The 24,983-nt window shown below is 39.6% G+C and overlaps 1 protein-coding gene across 6 annotated transcripts; it reads left to right on the forward strand.

Moving 5' to 3' along the window:
- The first annotated feature begins 912 nt into the window (after window positions 1-912).
- HMGCR (3-hydroxy-3-methylglutaryl-CoA reductase) lies at window positions 913-20,756 on the forward strand. Of its 6 annotated transcripts, none has more exons than XM_054185567.1 (20): window positions 914-1,069; window positions 4,021-4,216; window positions 4,610-4,721; window positions 5,265-5,352; window positions 5,445-5,529; window positions 7,060-7,165; window positions 8,495-8,601; window positions 8,974-9,090; window positions 10,215-10,366; window positions 11,236-11,480; window positions 11,621-11,793; window positions 12,261-12,455; window positions 13,076-13,234; window positions 13,377-13,534; window positions 14,603-14,708; window positions 15,613-15,783; window positions 17,795-17,935; window positions 18,043-18,201; window positions 18,487-18,641; window positions 18,790-20,756. In XM_054185567.1, the coding sequence occupies exons 2-20, from the start codon at window positions 4,052-4,054 to the stop codon at window positions 18,842-18,844; spliced, it is 2,649 nt and encodes an 882-aa protein (XP_054041542.1). In that variant the 5' UTR covers window positions 914-1,069; window positions 4,021-4,051; the 3' UTR covers window positions 18,845-20,756. The 6 variants fall into 6 exon arrangements, with proteins under 6 accessions (XP_054041545.1, XP_054041542.1, XP_054041543.1 ...); XM_054185568.1 differs by having other exon boundaries at window positions 932-1,030; XM_054185571.1 differs by lacking the exon at window positions 914-1,069 and adding an exon at window positions 1,202-1,584.
- The last annotated feature ends 4,227 nt before the right edge of the window (window positions 20,757-24,983 follow it).

The following is a 24,983-nucleotide window of genomic DNA, read 5'->3' on the forward strand; positions in this document are numbered from 1 at the left end:
TTACTCGGATTTATACGCGGCACATTGAGGAGGAGAATGAAAAACGTATTCACATGTTGAAAGCCTGAGCAGACACGAATGATGTCGTCATTGACAACCACCACTTTGGGTGGAGTTCTTGGGAAACCTTTCTGTCAGCGCTTCACAGCTCAGTACCGTGTGGAGCCTCTAGAAGTATTTCTAGATGAAATGGCACATGGAAGAAGCAGTTTTGGGAGAGCGGGAGTGTAGATCATCTGCAGCAATATCCTTGCAGGTTTTGTATTTTGTTTGTATTTAAACACGTCAGTCCACAATTGCTCGGACCCAGAAACACACAACGGCCACGCAGAACCAGAGAAGTGGACCACAGCCACGAACAGCGTCCCCAGAAAGAACAAGGAGCTTCCCGTGCTTCGTGAGTGAAAAAAACCCCTACTTCCTCTTTGGCCGAAAGCCACAAATATTGCATTTTTTTTTTCTGAAAGCCGGGGGGGCACCACGGCTTCCCACGAGCGAGAGGGCTGTGAACTATTACGCTGCTTCTTCCTCACGCCTCGGAAAAGTGCATCCGGGCAGTGGGTCAGCATCGGCGTGAGGGACCACGGCTCACTGGGGGCGCCCCGCCCGCCCACCGGCCGGCCTGGCCCGGGAGGCGGCGGCATGGCCCGGCGCGGCAACGGGGCCGGGGCCGGGGCCCGTCGGGGGCGGCTCGGGGCGGTCGGTCGTTCGGTCGCTCGATCAGCGTATGTAAATGAGCGGTGTGCTGCCGCCCAATCAGGGCGCCGGGAGCGGGGAGCGCGGCGGCGGATTGGCGGGCGGCCCATGGCGAGATGGCGTGTTCCCTGCTCCTGATCGAGTCGCGGGCCGCACGGCGTTCGCCCGGCCGGTTGCCCCGGCGACGCGGCGAGTGACGTCGAGCGGGGTGGGCGTGCCGGCGCCTCGCCATTGGCTGCGCGATCGGGCGATGGCGGCGGCTGGCGCGGCGTGCCCCGGGTGTCCTTGCGGGGAGAGGAGCGACCGGTGCAGTCCGCGGCGCGGCGGGAAGGAGGCGAGTGTCCTCTGTGTGCGGCGGGGCGGCGCCGGGGAGGTGAGCGGGGGCGGCGGGGCAGGGGAGGGCCGCGGGGCCGCGTTTCGGATCAGGCGCGGTGCGGGCAGCCCGCCGTTGCGACTCGGGTCCTCCGCGGCTCTTCGGAGATCGGCCGGATAACGGCGGTGAAGGGGACGGCACCGTCGCCATCGCTGCCCCAAGGAAGGGGCGGCCGGCCCGCGTCCCGGCCTCGTGTGGCGGGCGGGGGAGGTCAGAGCCGCTGCCCCGGTGCCTTGTCGAGGCCGAAGGGCGCGGGGCCGGGGGGCGGGCCGCGTGCCGCCCGCAGCGCTCGGTGTTACAGCCCGCCAACGCGCGGGGCGGGGGAGAAACCCGGCCTTCCAGCGGGCTGCGGGGCCGCCCTGCTTCCGTCAGGCCGGAGAGCTGCGCCCCCCACCTTTCGGACGGGGTCTGAGGGGCCACAGGGATGCGTCTGGCGAGGGCGGTTTCCTGTGCCGAGGCCACAGCGCGCTGCCGGGCAGTCTGACAGGGTCTGTGTGGTGCCTGGTGCTTTACAGGTGAGCTCTGCGCAGGTTCTCGCTCAGCTGTTTTTGCCACTCGGTTCCTTGATCGTACCGAGGCTATTGCTGAGTCAGCCAGCAAGAGATGGGGAAATTCGTGCTGAAATACGAGCTGGTCATACGCTTTGAAATTTTAATTTTTTTTACAGCACTCGGCAGTGCAGAATCTGTATGAAATCTTCATCAGTATTTTCTAGACATGTCAACTGCGTGGCAAAATAACTGATGCACTCAGGCAGGTTAAATGAATGTGAAGGCTTTAAAGAATACTTTTTGGTTAGGAGTTCCTGCTGCTCAGTTAACCCCAAGATGAGCAGTGAGGCATCCTGTATTTCATAGCAGCTGTTAATTATAAATCATTGTCTAATAATAGATATTATGGATAATTATTTTAATAATCAAATTAGTGGGGTTTTCCCTAATTTATTTTTGTGATGCCAGTTTACACTTACTAGTTTTGCCTAGAAATGTGAAAAACAATATCTGAAGAATTATTTTGAAATCTTTCTAGCTCTAATAATTCATGAATTGCCTAGATAATAATTCCAACTGTCAGAATTTAGGAGTTGTATTACTACTTTAGGACTGATAGGACTGTATCTAGTCATGTAGTAAGGACTAATTCTGATTCAAAAGTATTTGTATTTTCATAGGGCATTGCTATGCCTTTTCTATTTTTTGCTTTGGTTCAAAATCTTTGGCACTCAGATATTCCTCTGGTTATGTCTTATTTTAGTTTTCTTGGTTAAAAAATACCTTCCATTCTGCTGAGGAAAAGTTATTATACGAATTTGGAACAGTTTTGCAAGAACATAAATTTACAAAACAGTATGTAGATTATATTACACAGGGAAAAGCAAAGGATAATGTTGACTTTAAAAGGAGTGGGTTTGTTGTGTTTTTTTTGGGTTTTGGTGTGTGTTTTTAAAGAGAAAAAGCTTTCAGTCAGGAAATGAAATAATTTGTTCATAAGGAAGACAGTCCTCTCAGTGATTTTCCCCAGCTGGTTCCATGAGCCATGAAAATCCTGCCACACCTTCACTGTGGAAGGATAAAGAAAAATAAATCGGTGCTGTTGGTGCTCGTATGACCAAGACTGGCATTGTTAGGAAACCAAGATGATTCTGGTATCTTCAGGAACACTAAGGAGATAGATTTCCCTGGCCTGTTATTTTCTCCATTGAATGACAGCTTCATTTTTGATGTCCAAGCAAAAGAAATAATACTAGAAAGACTGTCTTCCCAGAAGCCTGATGGATGAATTGCTATTTTTAAGGCAAGGTGAAGGGATTTTTTTATTTACTTTGAAGAGACAACTTGTAGAGCACTCAATCTTCTATGGAAATCTTTATAGTGCTAGGTTTGTACGTACTGAAATACTGAATTATAGATTGCCTCTGTTAGCCAGGCTACTCTTTAAGCATCTTTTGAACTTTACAATATAGTTAAAATTCATCACAGACAATCATAAGTTGTTGATGTTGTGCAATGAGAAAAGCAAAGTCCCAGTACTTTGCTTTTCTTTGCAGTCCCAGTACTTTGCAGTATTTAAAAGAGGATTTTATGGCATTTTGTTTCTATGCTATAAAACATAAGTAAACATCCTTGGTGAACTTATCTAAAGGTAGAACATGGAGCAAATAAGACTAGGGTGCAGTTTTTCTAACTGAAGGATGTACAGAACATCCATGTTCTCAGTTATGTGAAAAAGAGAAGAGGTGTGAAAGTTTCTGTTGAGTGTTTATTATCTGTTGAAAGCAAAGGGGATGATGAAATACATCAGTAACCTGGGAATTAGTTATGGGTACAAGAGAACTGTCACAGAATATTCGTATGTGAGAAGGACTTGTGCTTGAGATGAAGAAAGAGCTGTTTTAAATGTGATTAACTTGAATCACTGAAGTAGATTGAGCAGAAAGCAGAGAAGGCATAGGCTGAGGAAGATGACATTGCAATTCTTGCTGTTGAGCATTACCAACAATGGTTAGTTGGTAATTTACATTGCTAAAATAAGGCTAATCAATTTTTTTTGATAGGAAGAGTAAGTAGAAAGAAGTAACAGAATTTAGTGAGTGCTTACATAAGTGGAAAACCCAAGAAGCTGGAGTCAGTGGTGTCAAAATTGTGTGACAGAAAGATACCAAGCAATGTGGGTGTGGTGGAAACTTAATAGTAAGACCTTGAAGAAAGAAGGGAGATGTGTATTAAAAAAAGATTGAGAAGGCAGGAGCAGATCATATTATATTTCAGAAGATTAGAAATAGATGTGTTTTACATGGAAGGTTGAAAAGAGAATAGTAGTTTCCTTACTCATCTGTTACTTAACTGGTTTTATTTTTTTTTTTCTGAGGGATGACTTGCAGAAATTTATAGAGCTTATCTTTTTTCCCCTGAATCTCATACTTGCTTATATGAAATATTCTTTTGTTGCAGGTTTGCTAAGGATAGAAAAACAGTCTTGAAAATGTTGTCCAGACTCTTTCGAATGCATGGCCTTTTTGTAGCCTCTCATCCATGGGAAGTCATTGTGGGAACAGTGACTCTCACCATCTGTATGATGTCCATGAAGATGTTCACTGGGAATGATAAGATCTGTGGCTGGAATTATGAGTGCCCCAAACTTGAAGAAGTAAGGATTTAAATTCATGTTGTAACACTTAGTGTTAATCAGTAGAGCCAGGGTTTTCTGTAGAGTAAGATCAGGTTGTGATGTGTTAGGAGTGAAGTAGCTATGCAGAAAATTCTTCAATTGCCTTCTTTTCTCATTAAGGATATTAAAACTGTATGCAAGCAGTAATGCGCTACAGCAGGTTTTCATTAAATCTAACTTTCAGTTGCGCAGTATCTAGTGAACAAGGATTTTATATTAATGTTATCTGCAATATTTTAATTCTTTAATACAGAATAGCAGTAATACTTATTTTATTCTGAAACTGCATTTTTAATGCATTTTTTATTACTGAAACGTAACAAGTTACTACTTAATGTAAAAGCTAACTAAATCGCTTTGTATTTCAAACAGGATGTTCTCAGCAGTGACATCATCATCCTGACAATCACACGCTGTATAGCAATCCTTTATATATATTTCCAGTTTCAGAACCTAAGGCAGCTTGGGTCAAAATACATTTTAGGTACTGTGTCTGACTTTTTTATTTGCTGTATGCATTTTCATTGGGTTCTTTTTAATATAAATGGGTAATAAACTTAGAAATTTGATACTTATGTACAGAACAGGGTTATTTTAGTTATTTGGTGGATAGCAGAATAAATGTTCTGCATAGCTCAAAGTCCAAATATTTTTTTGAGAGAGACTGTGTAGAAATACATAAATATTGGAAATGTAATTCTTGAAGTAATTGTTTATTGTGTGAAACACTTAAAAATATAGAGCTGTTTAAGCCAGTTTTCATTTTTTTCTGATAACAAATGAGAAGATTTATGACTTTTATTTCTTAGAGTCTTACTTTGAATGAAGTACAAATTTTAGATATAAATATTTGTATAAAATAGCATCTACTTCAGTTTGCATCTCAACTGCTGTTAATGCACTCCGAGATAAGAGAATTGTCATTTGTTTGCTTCAGAACAGATCTAATGTATAGTTTTTCTTTTTTCCATTTTCTTTCCTCCCAATATATATAAACCAAAAATTTCCGATTCTCTTTTTTTTAAAGGTATTGCTGGCCTCTTCACAATCTTCTCAAGTTTTGTTTTTAGTACAGTGGTAATTCACTTCTTGGATAAAGAACTGACAGGTTTAAAGTAAGTAATGAATTGTTATTCTGGATTTCTTGCCTGAATTTTTTTTCCTCTACAATAAACCTTGAATTCTAACATATGCCTCTTTTTTTCAGTGAAGCTTTACCATTCTTCCTGCTTCTGATTGATCTGTCAAGAGCAAGTGCATTAGCCAAGTTTGCCCTCAGTTCCAACTCGCAGGTCAGGGGATTTGCATTTTGATCGGTTGGGGTTTTTTTTTCTGTTTTGTTTTGTTCTTTTTCAGTGGAGCTTTTGAATTTAATGTTCAAATATGAACTTTATCCCACAGCAGCGGGGGTTGAACTAGACAATCTTAAAGGTCCCTTCCAACCCAGACCTTTCTATGATTCTGTGAATAATCCAGGTGGTGAGACATACAGGTGAATACCGTATTGGTGATATATGAAAAGGATCAGGTTTTATCCACATTCTGTGTTCTCTTGTCTTCAGTCCAGATCAGTATTCGAGTGAATAATAACACTGTAAAACTAGTGTGCATGATCATGTGAGGCAAGTTAATTGTATGTATGAGTACTTCATAGATTCAGAACTTCAAACCAGCAATGCTTATACCTATATTAAGGAGGCTAGGGTTCCTAGACCAAAGTCTTCCCTGGAACAGTTACCAATAGAAAAAAGTTAATTTCTAGGGCTCAGGAACAGAATATAAAGAGACATCTGATGTTATAATGCTGACACTGGCAAAAGCATATTTCTAGACAAAATCTTAGCAGAACAAACATATCATATAGCACAGAAAGAAACATTCATGCTGGAATGCAATTAACACAGCACAACAGGAAGGATCGATGGGACATCTTGCTTGTCTTACATTGTAATGGTTTTTTCCTAACATTTTAAGTTCTGAAATGAAAGTATATTTAGTGAACATATTTTGTACCTACAAAACACTGTACATGGTAATTGAGCATACTAATTGTGACAAAAATATTGTATATTATATATTAATACATTGTATGTTAGAGTATATTGCACATTCTCTATATATGCAATGTTGTTATAATGTGTTGTACATTATTTTATAATAATTGCAAGTACAGAATTTTTTATTCATTTTCAAGAAAGTATTTCACAAATAGGTTTTACTTAAACTTCTCTTCCCCTTCCCCAAAACCACCAACAACAAAAGAACAGCAGCAGACCCTCTAGAGTTTGCCATGCCTACCTTCTGGAGGAAATCCCTTTCCCCCCAGGGGAAAGTTTCAGTCTCTTTTATGTCCTCTTTTCTGTCAGATGAGTCTAGAAAGTTATTATTTTTTTTAGTTTATTATTTAAAAGTTAGAGTACAGATATGCGGTTGCAAGAACTTTTGAAATGCCATGACATAAGTGGCTACTATTTTATGTCTTGAAGTGTAGAAGTCCTGCTCTGAGTGTACCTTCAATAAAGTCTGGGCACTTCAGTGTTGCAGCAGCTTAGAATATTGATGAGCCAAAGGTAGAGAAATTAATCAAAATGAAATAATCTTGTGTAAATAAAGACCACCCAAGTATAATAACTTAGGGGAAATAAAGCAATTCAAGAATGTATTCTCTCATAATAGTTCATTTTCAATGTATGTTTTATAAGGCCTTATCACCATAGTACTATGCAGTTTACCAATCACATACTAACCATGTTATGTGTACTACCTTAATTTGATTTTTGTCTTTATGTTAATGTACAGAAATTTTCTTTTTTTTTTTTTAGGATGAAGTAAGAGAAAATATTTCACGTGGAATGGCAATTTTAGGCCCTACGTTTACACTGGATGCACTTGTGGAGTGTCTTGTGATCGGTGTTGGTACTATGTCAGGTGAGCAATATAGTCTAAAGGGTCTAAATCTGTCGAGTTTAAAAAAAAAAAACACATTTGAAAGACATTGGGATACTGAGAATTTCAATTTTGTTACCTAAGGGAGTGGAGTGACTTAATCGATTTAGTTGGCTATTTATTTACCTTCCTAATTAGCCTATATTACTAGTTTCCTGCAGATGTGAATAATACGTACATGTTGAAGCTTTGCTTGAGCATTGTGCAGTAGGAATGGACTTACGTACAGCTGCTCTTATAAAATTAAGACCTTCTATCACTTCCATCATTCCTGTTAACATCTTAAAGTAACTGCTAAGACTTTCTCTTGGTCATTCTTAAAAATGAGTTAGGCTTTCAGTACATGCACACCTATTTCTTATTCATGCAAAGAATGAGTATTTCTACATTACTCCAGGAAAATAATCAATCTTTACTAGTTTTTCCCCACCCCATCTTTTTTGCCCTGTGTGCAACAGCAATTGTCTTTCCTTAAAAAGAGAACAGTTAAGTGTAACAAGCAAAGGATTTTCACATGTAAATAACTAATTTCTTTGTAAAATGAATCAAAGTTCCATAGTTAGGACTAAAGTGGGTTTTTGTTTGTATGTTTGGTTTTGTCTGTTTGTTTTTGTGTGTGAGGTTTTTTTAAACTATATTGCATACCTTAAAGGCATCTTTCAAAGCACTTGCTTTTCAAATTGTTTTCGACCTTTTCAGGGAGGTGTGTATTAATAAGCTGTTTTCCTGTTTACAAATAGGAAAACCCACCTCATTTTGGTGTAGCATATTGTTGATTTTTTTTTTTAAATTATTTGTACTATTAGGTCTTTCATCTTTACTAAGGGAGTTCTGTAATGCATGTGTGACGTGGCTAATTGACTTTTTCCGGATACCAGGCTTGTGAAAGAATAGGTGGGGTATATACTGTGTCTTATTGCCTGAATGCTTAATTGGCCATCTTTCAGAAGGGTTTTCAATACATAATGTCAGCTAATTGTTCTTTGTTTAGTTAAGCGAGGAGTCTCAAGCTTTCCATGTGAAGCTTTAAAATCTTGGTGAACTGTAATTATTTGTATTTATTTAGAATTATACTTTAAAAGTTTCTATAAATACCATGCCATAAATACATATGGTGCTTAAAATAAGCTAATACACAGCAACTAGGGTTTAACAAGCTGCTTTTTTTTTTTTTTCAGTTAATCTAGACAGTTCCTTGTACAATCTGCACTGTCAGTTAATGGTTTCTTTCTTACTTCTGCAACACTTCTTCGAGTATGTAGAAAGTGCATTGCATATTCAAATGTAAAAAAATTCTTCTTTTTTATGTAGGTGTACGGCAACTTGAAATTATGTGCTGCTTTGGCTGTATGTCTGTTCTTGCCAACTACTTTGTCTTCATGACCTTCTTTCCAGCTTGTGTGTCCTTGGTATTAGAGGTAAGACCAACTTCAAGACAGTATCAAGCTTAGTATTCAGACCCTGTGCTTCTTGTAGGCTATATGTTTCTTCACTGAGTTATGTGCCAGCATGTTTGTCTTCTTTTCAAAGTAAACAGAGAGAATTGCATGAAAAGAGTTACAGTGCCTCAGCTGGTAACAGTAACTTGTTGATGCCACTGTAAATGAGTCACACTTGAGTTCTGATCTAAAGCAGAGCAAACAAATTATATTGTAAATTACTGTGGGTCGGGGTTTTTCAATGTTTAAAGTGTAAGGTAGGATAAACAGTAGATTGTAGGATAACTCACTTGTTGGTTCTTCTAATATGTACTGAATGGGACCTATTTTTAAATTTGGTTATTTTTGCAGCTTTCTCGAGAGAGTCGTGAAGGGCGCCCTATATGGCAGCTTAGCCATTTTGCTCGTGTTCTGGAAGAAGAAGAAAATAAACCAAATCCTGTAACGCAGAGGGTCAAAATGATTATGGTTTGTGGCTCTTTTTCGCCTGTAGTTACGCAGTCAGTAAGGTGTCTTGGTGCAATGAATAAAGCTTTTGTTTTAGATTCATAGAATAGTTTGGGTTGGAAGGGACCCGTAAAGGTCATCTAGTCCAGCCTCCCCTGAAATGAGCAGGGACGTCTTCAACTAGATCAGGTTGCTCAGAGCCCCGTCCAACCTGACATTAAATGTTTCCAGGGATGTGGCATCTTCCACCCCTCTGTGCAGCCTGTTCCAGTGTTTCACTGCCCTCATCATAAAAAAATTTCTTTCTTGTATCTAGTCTGAATCTGCCCTCTTTTAGTTCAAAACTACTAGCCCATGTCCTGTTGCTACAGGCCCTACTAAAGTCTGTCCCCATTTTTCTTTTAAGTACCCATTAAGTACTGGAAAGCCGCAGTAAGGTCTCCCTGGAGCCTTCTCTTCTCCAGGCTGAACAACCCCAACTCTCTCAGCCTGTCTTTGTAGGAGAGGTGCTCCAGCCCTGTCATAATTTTTGAGAGTGGGCCCTACTCTGGACTTGCTCCAACAGGTCCATGCCCTTCCTGTGCTGAGGGCCCCAGAGCTGGACACAGCACTCCTGGTGGGCTCTCACCAGAGCGGAGCAGAGGAGCAGAATCGCCATCCTTGACCTGCTGGCCACGCTTCTTTTGATGCAGCCCAGGATGCGGTTGGGTTTTCTATGGACTTGTATTCTGCATGGCATTAGTCTAGTTTACCGTAGTAATTTCTAATAACATTCCCTGTATCCACACCTAAAGTATTCCTGCGTGCGCCATTTCTATGCCAAACACTCAGGGCTTTTTCACATGTACCAATTCCTTCCCTTTTACCCCTATGGCACCCCCAGCTTGCTTCACTTACTACTCGAGCAAGTGGAAGGGTGTGGTGGGACAGGTTCAAAGCTATGACAGCAGGCCAAAAAGGGTATTGATGAGATGTGTAGAAAATCAGCATTTAGTTTTAAACTTTTGAGGCATGGGAAATAAACAAAAAAACCCAACCAAAACCCAAACAAACAAAAAAAGGAAATGTTTAATCTTAGTAGGTTAGATACCTAGTTACATTTGAAAAACTAATACTTGTTTTGTTATTTTGTGTTTTTAATACAGTCGCTGGGTTTGGTTCTTGTTCACGCCCACAGTCGCTGGATAGCGGAACCAGCTGCTCAAAACAGTACTGTAGAAAATTCAGTGGGATTGGATGAGAATGCACCAAAGAGAATTGAACCTAATGTTTCATTATGGCAGTTCTACCTTTCTCGGTAGGCAACTTCACAGAAGAGAAGTGTGTTTCCTTGATTAGGATATTCTCCAGTGCTGCCGAGCTATGGTACTAGGGTACAACACTTGTAAACTTGCAGATCTGGCCACTGTAGGATTTCCTGGAACCAGGGATGACATTTCATAAAAAATATTTCAATATTATGTCGTTTGTCCAATCTCCTTGAAGTAATCAACAACATGATCAGGAGCCAGCTGTCCTGTATGTATCAAAACACTTCCTTTTCCTACTAGCACGGACAGCTTTCTGAGCACACTGGAAAATAAGTTTTCTGGCTGCACTGGAGTAATTATTTATGCAGAGCTGCTGACCATTCACACACAAGTGCAAAAAGTGCGAAAGCCATGTCACTATTGCTTTTCCTTCAGCTCAATTGAAGTTACCAGCTGCTGTTGTTCCATGTTACTTCTGAAAATTCAGAATTGTCTGTTTTAGGGGTTTCCCCTCCTCTCTTGGCAGTTCAGCTCATAGGAGTCATTTTGGTAAAGGATGATAATTGAAACTTTCTACTTTATCTTTGGGAGATAGGTATTAAATCAATTTGATGTAGCTGTTAGTGAATATTTTACAATAATTTCTCTTACTGGGATTGCTTTTTAGCTAAGATTCAGTAAATATTTAATGACATCTGAAAATTCTTACGTTGTTAATAATACAAAGAATGGTTTCTCTACCCTAACCTAGCATACTTGAATGTCCTGGTAGAAAATGTCCTTTGACTGGAATTTCTGTAACTGTGTAAGTTATGATGAAACTATTACCCTTTCTAAAGCAAAGGGATGTCAGAATGCTGTTAGAAACAACAAATTGTACATACCATATATTTACTTTTTGATTTGTCTGTTTTAGAATGGCCAGTATGGATATTGAACAAGTGATCACTCTTGGATTAGCCCTTCTCCTTGCTGTCAAGTATATTTTCTTTGAGCAAGCAGAAACTGAATCCACACTCTCCTTGAAGAATCCCATAACATCTCCAGTGATGGTCCAGAAAAAGATCCCTGAGAATTGTTGCAGGAAGCAATCTGGACCTCTGAAAAACAATCAGAAATCTAACACAGTAGAAGAAGCTTTAGTTCCCAAAGATGGAAATGGTAATTTTTAACATTTGAAAGTCTGAACCTATTCCTGAATGTCTGGAACACATAGTGAAATCTTGTTAAAGCATACTGTATTTGGAATCAAAACTTGAGAATTTTGTAAACCGAAGTTAATTTTAATTGTCTTTATGCAGCTGAAGTCATAAAACCTGTATTAGCAGAGTCATCAACCAAGGCTACATTTGTAGTTGGTAGTTGCAACCCTGTGGAAACTTCTTCATTTCTTAATGGAAAAGAGGAAGAAATTGAGTTACCTAAGGAACCGCGTTCTATTGAGGAATGTGTTCGTATACTTGGAAATGCAGAGGTATGGAAAAATAACTTGGGTTTTTTTTAATCTCTACTGTAACATCTGATTTGAGAATTCTTACAGTTAATTTTTCAGCTTTTAAATGATCCTATTGATTGTAGTGTAGTTCTTGGGAAATTACATGGCTTTAATAACTTGGTTGGGGGTCACGGCTAAAACAAAGCCCTTTCATAAATCACTTCTCCAGTCAGTTGGGGCTGGGGGGAGGGGGAAGCAGCTTCATCATTCATGGCATACCAAGTCATTGAAGCTTCATCATGTATGTGTGTAAGTGGGTGTCTTAAGTAGTAAGTTTTTGATCATATCCTGGCCTACTATAAAACCTGACATTGGCAGTTGGTTCCTTTAGGTGTACTTCGTTAATGTCAAAGTAAAGTTGTTACTCTTTTTCATTTGGAAACATTTAAAAGGATTTTCACCAAGGTAGAATCTGTACTTTCTCTCCTCACCCCTTACATTTCCAGAAAGGAGCAAAATTTCTTACTGATGCTGAGGTTATCAGCTTAGTTAATGCTAAGCATATTCCTGCATACAAACTGGAAACCCTGATGGAAACTCAGGAGCGAGGTGTGTCCATTCGCAGACAGATGTTATCTAAGAAACTCCCAGAACCTTCATCTTTGCAATATCTTCCTTATAGGAATTATAATTATTCTTTGGTAAGTAAAACACAGACAAGCAAAACTCACTGTAAAACCATTTTCCAAATACATGAAATACGTGCTCGAAGTGATGTATATGAATTAACAATGAACTTGGTCAAAACTGATGTAGAAGAGAGGAAAAAAAAAAAAAGGTAAACATGAGGCACTACCTTTTATTGCTCTTGATGTTTTGAAACCTAAAGCGGTGGGTAAGTTTTGTAGCTTAACCAAAAAATATTTCCTACCAAAGCATGCAGCTCCTTTATCTCAGAAATGCAGAATTCTACTAATACTGAATGATTATTATTATCATTCAGTTCATCTGAATGATACTACCTTGAGCTCAAGTTAAAATGGAAGTTTATTTAAAATTCATGTAATGGTATTAGGTTTTTTAATAGTGTTTAGGACTTAATAAGATTCAATGCATCTGCCAAATACTTGATTTGAACAGTATTAGCTGTCAATAGCTGTAGCTGTCAACTTTTTGGGGTGGGAATTGTTTGCTTTATGGGTAGGGTTGTGCGTTTTCTTTGTTGAGATACCTTGTTGTAGTCACAGGCATAGTAAGTAGCATGCTGTACCATACTACTCAAGTGTAACCTTAATGATATCTTTTGTATTATTTTTGTAAGGTTATGGGAGCTTGCTGTGAAAACGTGATTGGATATATGCCTATTCCTGTAGGCGTAGCAGGACCATTATTTTTGGATAACAAAGAGTTTCAGGTGCCAATGGCAACAACAGAAGGTTGTCTTGTAGCAAGCACTAACAGAGGGTGTAGAGCAATATGTGTAAGTATTGTTTGACTAGCTTGAAAAACTTTCTATATTATAAAACACATTTGGGGTGTTGCAGGGCATATTTTTGACTTCCCAAAAACTAAAATTCACTTTCAGTGATCTTGCTTTGCTTCCCTTCTGCTTTGATTTTTAGCTTGGTGGAGGAGCAAGTAGCCGCATTCTGGCGGACGGGATGACTCGAGGACCTGTTGTAAGGCTGCCCACTGCTTGCCAGGCTGCAGAAGTGAAAGTTTGGCTTGAAAGCCCTGAAGGCTTTAAAATAATGAAGGAAGCTTTCGACAGCACAAGTAGGTTAGTACAATGGCTATTCCAGTCTTATTTCCTGATATAAGATTCTATGGATGGTAGAAAGCTCCTAATTGGGTTTTTTTGGCATACTGCAATACAGGAAATTACATATTCATTTTGGCTATCCCATGTAGTGTGAATCTAAGAGAACAAAAGTCACTCTGGCTATATACTAAGGCTAGTAATAAACGTTTTCCATGATGACAAGTGGTAAACAAGTGTATCTTAGCAACAAATTAATTCGCATTGCATAATACTTAATACATTATTTATTTTGTCTAAGCATTTAAAAATAAACATAAAAGCTTATTTGGATTTTCAGTAGTTACTATGCAAAAAGTAATTCAAAGCTTGGAATCTGGCCTTTCAGATGATATTACTGATGTTAATAATTAATTTGTGAGGTTCCAGAGAATACACAATAAACTAATGCTAGAACTGAAATGCTAAAAAATCTAAAACAGTATTAAGAATGAGTCTACTTTGAGCCCTTGAGTTTTTTCTAAGACTTACAATTACCTGCTTTCTTTAGAAGGATTCAGAAAGAGATTTCCTTACCAGGTTTGTTTCTTACCAATGTTACAAATGTCAGCCAAGGACACATGTTTATTTCAGCCAGAATCAACTCATGCTGCTGTTTAAATGCAGTATTTCCTGGTTTTTGTTTGACTTGCGGAGCTTGCACTGCGGTTGAAAATAGCATGGGTTTTGCCTTGCTGTAAAACTGACATAATAATTTCCAAAGGCCTCATTATTAGTTTATACCTGGCAGTCAGATGTTTTAAGGAATACAAATTAATTAAATTTATGTTAGCACTTCAGGATATTTTATTTTGTGAATTCCAGGGACAGAAAACATAAAAAGGCAGTGTATGCTTTTACAGTGAATGTTTTTAAAGTATTTACTTGAGAGAGCTACGTGCGTGGTAGCTAAAGGTTTTCTTCCTGCCCTGAGAGAGGAGGAACACAGTGTAGTCAACAGCGCTATCTGATTTACTGTCATTTTTCCACTTAAAACTAATAGAAACTTTTCCCTTGAGGATTGTAAGTAATAGCTAAATTTTCTTGCAGGTTTGCCCGCCTACAAAAACTCCTCATCTGTTTGGCTGGTCGTAACCTTTATATCCGTTTTCAGTCTGGAACAGGGGATGCAATGGGAATGAATATGATTTCAAAAGTAAGGACCAGTCCCCTTAAGTCTTCTTAATAAATGCGTATTTCTTTTTAAAATAAACAAATTGTAGCCTACCAATCTGTGGCTACCTGGATAAGTGTTTGACCTTGTTAAGTGTAAACAAGAATAGCATGAGAACAATGAAATTAAAAGGTAACTTTGTACTTTATTTTTTTATTACTAGTATTTAAAGAAGGTATTCTTGATAATGTGGAAGTTAACCTTGTTGCTCTGCTGCTTTGGGCCCAAGATTTTATGCAGCAGTAATTAATCTGTTACTGTGTTTATCACTTCCTTCTAAGTAAGGGATTAGGAATCTGGTGAATGGCAGCAGAGGGGTGTTCTCTAGTTCTGTTTGATTTTTTTTTTTTAATGCAAACACGTGGAAGAACCTGAGACATGACCCACAGATCTGCGGGATGCCTTGTGCTGTTTGAGATTAATACAAACTGTCCATTCTATGCAAAATTTATGTCTACCAGAACCATTACGTAAATGGGTCTGGTCATAGACAGGTACTAAATACAGCAGACCCTTTGTCTGATTTCCTAGTGTAGACAAGCTCTTTCCACTACATCCAAAATGAATTAATTTCATACCCCTAGTGTTTGACTTGGTTCATGTTGTATTTTCAGTATGGTAAGCATATGCCCGTTCACCTAGAGTACACCCAGATAGTCCATATGTACTGGGAAGAACAAATTATTCTCCTTATAATTCCCAAAGTGGGAAGATAATGGTAATTGTTTTTTCTCCTGTTTCACGTTCCTTCCTGAAATTATGTTCTTCTCTTCAGCTGTAACTGATGATCTGACTAGACTGAATCTAATCTTGCTGTTCCACTGGCCTCGAGTAGCTTGTTTTGCCACCATAATAATATACTTTTTATCTGTTTCTCTTCTAACAGGGTACTGAAAAAGCACTGGCAAGGTTGAATGAAGAGTTTCCTGATCTCCAGGTTATAGCTATTAGTGGTAACTATTGTACGGACAAAAAACCTGCTGCTATAAACTGGATAGAAGGAAGAGGGAAGTCTGTTGTCTGTGAAGCAGTCATTCCAGCCAAGGTTGTTAAAGAAGTAAGTGCTCTGTTTTACTTGTTTATGAAAGTGCATACATTTTATAAAACTTGATGCCTATCTTACATCATAAATACTAACTGTAAGTTGTTTCCCAGGTAAGGATAATTCCTACATGTATTTTCCAATACTGCTGTAGGATAAGCCATTTTTCCTGACACAGTAGATATTTTTTCCTTTCGTTGTCTCTTCTGACGTAATATGCATCTATTTAATGATGCATATCTAGTTGAAGAATTTTCACTCTTTACCTTTGAAAAATTATGCCACAGTTTGACAGATTTTTACACATAGGGCTTTGCCTATTATTAAACCCAGTCATTTTGATCATTTCACTCATTTGTTATCTCTCGCACAAACCTGGCATTCTCTTCAAAGTTTTTATGCCTCCTGCTACAATGAAAACAGATAATCAGGTGCTTCACTTAATTCCAAAGTTGCGTTAGCATCCTGCATGATGAAGGGTAACCTTTATGACCACTGCCAGTCCTAGCCCCTGGCAAACTTGTCCAGCATCATAACAACCTATCTTAGATTCTCTTCCGCCCAAGCCCAGAAGACTGGCTGTGTGTGTCAGACCAAATCCATTGTCTGTTATCTGCTCACCAGTGCTGGCCATGAGGGACAATACCCATACTCAGCATAGTCTTCCATCAACTTGTTCAAGATTTTCTGAATTGGTGCTTTCATATTTGATGGATTTTTTTTTTTTGTCTGTTTATTTTCCCCCAGTGATTTGTCCAGTCCCTTTTGTGAAACTATGTAAACTTTTAGAACTAGTATTCCAGGCAGAATTCCACAGTGGGGGTACACCTTGTGTGAGGACTACCTCCTTCTTGATGTTGATTCCATTTGATGATGCCCTAGTTTTGTACTGGAAAAGATACTTAAAACTTTTATCTTCACTCTACTGCTCAAGATTTTATAGGTCTAACACGGCCCTTCTAGCTTCCCAGATATTCTCATTTTCAGACTGAAAAAGTAATAGTTTCTCTGCGAGAAATGAGTAAAAAGACTATTCTACCATGTCCTTGAACATTCTTATCTTGAGATCTTTTTCAGTTCTAAAATTATGGGTACAGAGTTGGATACGGTATTCAAAGTGTATGCACAAGCTGGATTTATACATTGACATAATTTATGTCTTTTGGATTTGCTTCCTAGTAGTTTCCTAATTTTTAAATTGTTTGCATTTTTACAGCTGATTCAGTGGCAGTATCTATTATAACCCCAAGATTTCATTCCAGAGTAGTAATGGGGGCCAGTCCTTTGGTAATTGGCATGTATAATTTTTTTGGTAAATTTGGGCTGGTTTTCCCCAACCACGTACATCACTAGATTTGCTTACATTGAACTCTTAATACATAAATTCCAAAATTTTTGTCAGTGTTGTAGACTTTGTGCAGAACCCTGTCATCAGTTCCTATCCCTACTCTTAAATTATGCGCACAGCACTATCTTTTTGTTCTCTTTGATCTTTTTTAAACTAAATTCAGTGTAAATCTTTTATCTGAAGGTTTCAAAATACAGTCAGTATAGTATAAATGTGCCACTTGTTTTGATATTACCGTGCACAGTGTTTATTTACCAGTGTAGCACAGTGGTTTGCAATAGCTCTGTATTCTTATGTAGAGCAAAATTGGGGAGGGTTTAGTGGCTGTAGCAACTTGAGAGGAATGTTGCTCTTATGTCAAGGTGAATTGATGGGATATTTCTGCTAAGCTGATTTTGTTTGTTTCAATCTGAAGATAAATGAGAATTTGAAAGGGAGCAGGTAGCTGGTGAGTTTTTCTTAAAGGCTGTGCAAATCCAAACCCTTTGCACTGACCTTTCCATTGTTACTTGGAAAGGGCTCCTTTTGACCAAAAATAGAAGTAGGTATCTAGGACAATATTCGAGTCAAATTCTGTATGGAAGCAAACAAGGGGGCGAGGGCTTAGTAACCACAAATAGAACATGTTCTACTGCTGCCTAAGGAATGGTGTAGTAAAGCGTGTATCACTTTGTCTAGGTATTGAAGACAACTACAGAAGATATAGTTGAAGTCAATATAAACAAAAACTTGGTGGGTTCTGCAATGGCTGGCAGCATAGGTGGCTACAACGCACATGCAGCAAACATTGTGACAGCTATCTACATTGCCTGTGGTCAGGTAGGTTTGTTTTACACCAATTCAGGTTTTCTTTAGTTCACTAATACTTAACCAAACACTTAGTTACGTGTTTTGGTTTTGTTTTGTTTCTCCTTCCTGATCTGAAGGATGCTGCACAGAACGTGGGCAGCTCTAATTGCATCACTTTGATGGAGCGAACTGGTTCCACCAACGAAGACCTGTACATCAGCTGCACAATGCCTTCTATAGAAATAGGAACTGTTGGCGGAGGCACCAACTTGCTCCCACAGCAGGCCTGTTTGCAGGTATAAATCAGAAAGTTTAAAGCAGCTGAGCTTCTTAAATCAAAGCTCGCTTTCATGTTGTGTCTGAGTAATGTTGCGGGAATGGGGCCTCTTGAGACTTTATGGATTTGACATGAAAATTTTAGAATTTCATGTTATCTAGTTTCTAAAGCTTAAGATGTTTAATATTAAAGAGACTTACAGCTAGATGATTTGATATAATTTATAAAGACTTACTTTTAATTCTAAATTTAGCATAAATTTACTTAGATTTCATAGCATAATATTGCATATTTTTCTGCCCAGATGTTAGGGGTTCAAGGTGCAAGCCAAGACAACCCTGGTGAAAATGCCCGTCAGCTTGCTAAAATTGTTTGTGCTACAGTGATGGCAGGGGAATTATCACTAATGGCAGCTCTTGCAGCTGGGCATCTAGTCAAAAGCCACATGATCCATAACAGGTAAGAAATGGAAAAATTCTTGTCTTTCTCTGCTGTTTTGCCCTTCTTCCAAGTACACAAGATTCAATGATAATTATATGAGTAATTGCAACATATAAGAGTGTAACATTTGAAGTGTCTAATGTAGTTATCTTAATATTTTTATTAGGTCAAAAATAAATCTACAAGATCTCCAAGGAACCTGCACTAAGAAGGCAGCTTGAATACTAAAACAGCTTTGAAATGAAGAATTGTTCTAGCAACTGTCTAGCACAGGGGGGGAAAAAGTACAAAAATCTGTGAAGTTTAGAATGAAAATTACCTTCAACTCAATGTCTGTGTAAGATAAACTGAGAGATCAATGGACTTGTGTAAGACTACTTACGCCTTTCACCTTCTTCAGTGGTTAGAGGTGACTTCACGAAAGAAGTCCCGTCAGATGTCTTGAACATGGCTTTGGAATTCTTACTCTTACACATCATTTTGTAAAGGGTCGGTCTTATGTTTTTACAGGTTAAGATTATTTTGACTAGTAAGCTGCTGGTAAATACCAAGTGATGTAATGTACTTTGTACATTTAAAAAAAAAAAGGTGGTCTAAACTTGGCTTGAATGCACTGGTCCTTGCCATCTTTATTTTATGGTTAGACAAGCATGTTTTTTTAAAGTGATGGCAAGCCTAATCACTTTCCATGAACTCCCAGTTATAATTTTATTCACATGTAAAACTTAAGTTTTAGGCTATAAGACAATTTTATTGAATCATATTAGTTTTATAGAAGCCTCTGTCTACACATAGTACTTAATTTGCTGCTGTGTCAGCTAAGCAGCATTCAATGTTCTAACTCCACAATTTAGGTTATTCCTTTACAGAAAACTTGTGACCTATGAATTTCTGAACTGTTAAATATAATCTGTACTGAAGGAGGGGAAAAAACAGTGTCTTCTACTGTTCTGCTATTTTGTTCAGGTAAAAAAAAATAAGATTTTTGAAACTGGTAACTCCAAACCCAGTTACATGTCAGACAGGTTAGCAATTTAAGCACATGCAGTTTCTCAAAGTTTTTTTGATGGGAGTGCATTCAAACAACAGGAGTCAAGAACAGATGTTTACACTTCTTCTTTTAAAAGATGTCTCTTAAGGTACAGTGTGTTTGTATATTCCTAATTATTATTTTATTTTTTTAAGTGTTTGACACTTCCTCCCCAGGAATAGGTGTGTATCCACTGCTTAAGCTGAGATAAAATGAAGCCAGAAAATCACACTGTTCTTCAATGCTAGGTTTTTTTATGTTTTAATTCCTTGTAAACTTACTTTATGAGGGGGAGTATTTATTTTAAGAAGAAATCTTATCTTTTTTTCAATGAAAAGTACTAATTAAGGGGATTCAGAGAAATGACATGTTAATGCAACAAGAAGTTTTTGTATTAAAATACTGTACTTGGACCAGTGAAGCAGTCTCAGGTGTTCTTAATGTAATACAGAAAACCCAGGTGTATTCTGGTTTGATTCACCTTTGGGAATATTGTTCAATGCATTGCCCTGTCTAGTTAATCACAGGAGGAAAATTGTTAAGATGCTTGATGTTGGTTTTTTTGTTTTGTTTGGTTTGGGTTGTTCTGGTATTTTGGTTTTTTTTTTTTGGGGGGTGGGGGGTGGAATCAGTGGATCGGACTGTGTTTCTTAGAGGAATGCAGTGGCATTCCTAAAAAAGTGACTAGCAGAGGTGCTCTTCTAATGTGCAAATTTGATATAAATCACGATGGGTTGTGTTGTAGTACATCAACACATTAATATCATTGTAATGAGCTCATAAAGCTAATGTGCAAGCATGAAGACATACTACATGCTAGATATGTTATGATAGCATGTAAATATGAATGTTTATCTTCTTGCAGTATTGTTGCTAATAGCTACCATTTTATTTAAGGAAAGGTGGAACTACTTTGTTTCTATGTTCATTCAGTGATCTTATTTAAAGTAACACTGTTCTGGCAATAAATGGTGGTTCAGTGTTCATTTTGGTGGATTTAACTGACATTCTGTCTTGCAGAATTAACATTTTGTATTAATACTAAATTGTGTACATTTTGGTACAGAAATACTTTTTAAGTTTCAGTAAAACAATGGAAAATGTATCGGCTTAATTGTGATATTTAAGCTTACTTCAAGACAGTGACATACCTTGCTAGACAACGTAAAATAAGAGGGTTAAGGAAAATATGTCTGGTATATAGTACTAAATGCAGCGGGGCTGTGACACCGGGACTTCTCAACCTAGTTTGCAGAAGCCTGTACTCATTTATTCTCCTTGAATCTGAATTACACAGTGTCCAAGTCAGAGACAGTTTCTCCCATGTCCACCAGAACCAAAGTTTCAAAGCTGCTTTTTAATCTGTTAACTTGCTACCTGAATTTTAAATGCTGCTTTCACCAGGAAAATGTAATTTTATGAAAATACATAGTACTATATGTTCTTGCGAGACAGGTTAAGCTGGAAGAGTAGAAGAACCTATCAGTGCCACATGAAGAACTATTTAAAAGCTCTTTTTTAGCTTTTCTTAAAAGGTAAGACTTTCAATACCATACTGTGCTGTTAACAGCACAGTGCTTAAGCTTTTAGTCAGTACCCCACTACAGATCCTGGAAACCTGTAAAAAATTTCCCCTTCTCCCGCTTCTTTTCCTCACCTGTAGTCCAACTGCCATGGTCTTGGTAATGCACATCAATCTATAATTGGACATACAATGCAGTCTGCATTCCTTTTCAGTCTCCTCAGACCTACAGGTTTTATACCAGCAGTGGAGGTTACCATTTCATATGTGTTGGAACGTTCAGGGAACCGAAGGGCTCTTGTTTCCCTGCACACGCGCTGACAATTTTGTGTAGCAAGATTGCTTCAGTACAAGAACTGTTTGGTTAGAGACCTTGGCAAAACCAAACCAGCTGTCTGTAATCAAGTTTCTAAAGCTGTGCCAACTTAAATTCTATTAAATTCTATACAATTCTATACTACTACAATTTATATAGTTTTCCAAATATTTTAAAACCTTAGAAAAAAATAAAAATAGTCAAAATAGTGTATTTGACTCTGGTAACTAGCTTGCTTCTCGCTTCACCTCGATTACCTCCGTTCTTCTCTGCGTCCTGAATCTATTTTACCCCTGTTCTACACCAGTCCCCTCCCTGCTGCCTGACATGAAAGTTTCAGAGCTGTGAGGCCTGAAGTTCTGCAGCTGCAGCTGTCTCTAATTACAGAATTGTTGTGCACTTTGATTTGTCTTAGCCAGAACAAGATGTTATCAATGAAGTGTGCCTTACCTAATCTTCCTGACTGGAGGAGCAGCTTCTGCTCAGGCAATGTGGGGATGAAAAAACCAAACCCTGCTCATGCTGAATGTAGCAGTGATACAAGAAGCCTGTAGCGGATGCTGCTTTGGAGATGGGACGGTGGTGTGCCAGCAAGGGCCCCTGCACAGGCATTGCTGAGCAGGCACAGCGGTGCCCAGAAAAGATCTCGCTTTCTCATTGAAGCAGTCAAGTGTATGTGGGCTCCAGGTGTGTCTATACACAGCACTGGGGACAATTTCCATCCTTGGTTTGAACTCTGCTCGTAAGGTGGAAACGGCTCTGAGAAAAGCTGTGGTAGATGGTCCATCCTCCCACGCCTTTCAGCTGATGTTTGGGATGGAGTGATAGCTCTTGCTGCTCACAGTGCTTTTAAGATACATCATTATCTCCACCTCTTGGGACATAACATTTTTGGGGTTGTGTCCTCTTAGCTCTCTCCCTTTGGCTTTGGCTAGGGGAGGTTTACATTGCACAATGACACCTGCTGAAAGGAGATGACGATGGTTTGGTTTTCAGGCGGTGTCCTTGTTACAGCAACAGTTTCTCTGCTCCACAGATCCTCTCTGTTGCCTCAAGGGGAAGCTCATATTCCTAGCAGAGTCATCTTACCTCAGACACAAGGCCATTACAAGTGCTATGCATCCAGTGACACTCCTAGCGATGACAATTCTGTACCTTGGCTTCCTGCCTAGAGATCGCTGCTGGCCCGGGGCTCACCTTGGTGTGCCAGCCTCTGGGAGGAGGCCTGCCTCTGGGAGGAGGCCTGCCTCTGGAACTAACCTTATCTCTACAATGCTCTAGGGCTTTTGCAGTCTATTACACTACCCAAAATTACCTAGTGTCCCATCTTCACCACTGGTTTTATGTTCAGTCTGCTTCTTCTTCTACCCGAGGGGCCACCAGGGGCTTTAGCCCTGGCTTTCACAGGTGTTCCCCCAACGCAGCAGCATTCCCAGTAAGACTCAGGCCTTCTAGAAAAACATGGTGGGTGGACCCAGCTGCTTGCTCACCCCACCCTAGCAGGATGGGGAGAGAAGCAGAAGGGTAAAAGTGAGACAACTCATGGATTGAGATAAAGACTTGTTTAATGGGTAAAATGAAGCTGCACATGCAAAGCAAAATAAGGAATTTATTCACCACTTCCCAGCAGCAGGCAGGGCCTCAGCACGCTAACAGTTATTTGGGAAGACAAATGCCCTAACCACAAACATCCTCCCTTTCTCATTCCTTCCCTGAGCTTTTAGTGCTGGACACAACACCATACAGCATGGAATATCCCTTTGGTCAGTTGGGGTCAGCTGTCCTGGCTATGTCCCCTCCCAACCTCTTCCACCCCACCAGCCTACTCATTGTGGGGGGTGCAGGCAAAAAAGAAGCAGAAGAAGGAAACCTTGATGCTGCCAAACCCTGCTCAGCAACAGCCAAAAAGACTGCTGTGTTATCAAGTCACAAATCCAAAACACAGCCCCATACGGGCTGCTATGAAGACAATTAAATGCATCCCAGCCAAAGCCTGTACCAACCAGAAAAAGTAGATCTTGGTGCCAGTATCTGCTGAGATCCACAACAGCCAAATAAAGACCTGCTGTCAGAATCACAGAATGGTTCGGGTTGGAAGGGACATTTAAATACCACCTAGTCCAACCCCTCTGCCATGGGCAGGGACACCTTTCACTAGGTCAGGTCGTTCAAAGCCCTGTCCAGCCTGGTCTCGAACACTTACAGGGATGGGCCATCCACAACTTCTCTGGACAACCTGTTACAGTGTCTCACCACCCTCATCAGGAAGAATTTCTTCCTTACCTACTTCATTCTTCCAGAGAAGAATTGTACAAGATCAGCCCATTTTCATAAGCTAGAACACCAGGATGAAATAACCATGGCATAAAAATTACACCAATGTCCAGTCTCTTCTAGGACTACAGGTGAAAGACCAGACTTAGGCAATTCTGCCAAGCTCAGAGCAAGACAAGCCACACGTGTCTTTATCTTCTAGCTCTCCACCTGGTACCATGACAGGGTTTGCCAAATTGCTTCCCACTTCCCCTGTGATGAAACGCTGGTCTCCAAGAACAAATGGAAGGCAATCCTATAGTACATGTATGCCATAGGCTGCATCATCATCAACCCACAATCTCAGACAAGTGGTCTTGCATGGAGCCAGTCACCATGTAAAGTTGCCTTGAAAACCTCACTTCACCCTCAAAACAAGCAGGCAATGTTGCTACCTTCTTTTGCCCAGCACTGGTTGCTCGGTCAGTGTTTCGCCCATAGCCCACACCCAAGCAAGCCTGCTTTATACACTGTGCACTGGTATAACTATGCTGCCAAGGATAAAACTTTTTTAACAAAGGTACTTGAAACAAGCCAGGTAGCAGTGTAACAGTACATACAGCAGTCCAGATCAGTCCCCTTCTTTTATATGTGAGAGCTGTCACAGATCTCTGTGAGTAGCCCATGTTTAATGACACTAAAAGACTTAAAATTAGCTCAACTTTTGGGAATACTGGCTCTAAAACAGTGCTTCATTAGTGAAAAAAATGGGCAGGTCGATTGGGCACACAGAGAGACACCGCTGTCGGCAGAGTTTCTGGCTAAGCAGAATTGCACTTTTTCAGGAATAATCTTGGCTTTCCCCAGAGACCATTGTTTCTGGGTAAGTCTAAATGGACACTCACTAAAGAAATGTTCTCACAGCAGCTTCTTTCAATATTTAACAAAGCACCCAAAATTGGTCATTTAAAATCCAGGGGACGCAGTCACATAGCATATAAAACTACATGCAACTTTAGTTTTTGCTTTGGCAATATGAGTTTAGGAACAAGGCCAAGTCTGGACGCCACTAGACTGGCCAGCTCATTGAACTCTCTCGCTTGAAAAATTTTCCTGCTTTGCAATGTGGAGAAGAATAAATCATAACGTGCATTATATTGAGGGTGATAATAAGCCATCAATTACCTGATGTGTGTTGTTTTCTCTGTCTTTATGCTATAAGCTTATGTAGTCCCTTTA

Source organism: Rissa tridactyla, chromosome Z (assembly GCF_028500815.1).
Source record: "Rissa tridactyla isolate bRisTri1 chromosome Z, bRisTri1.patW.cur.20221130, whole genome shotgun sequence".
NCBI classification, from domain to species: Eukaryota; Metazoa; Chordata; class Aves; order Charadriiformes; family Laridae; genus Rissa; species Rissa tridactyla.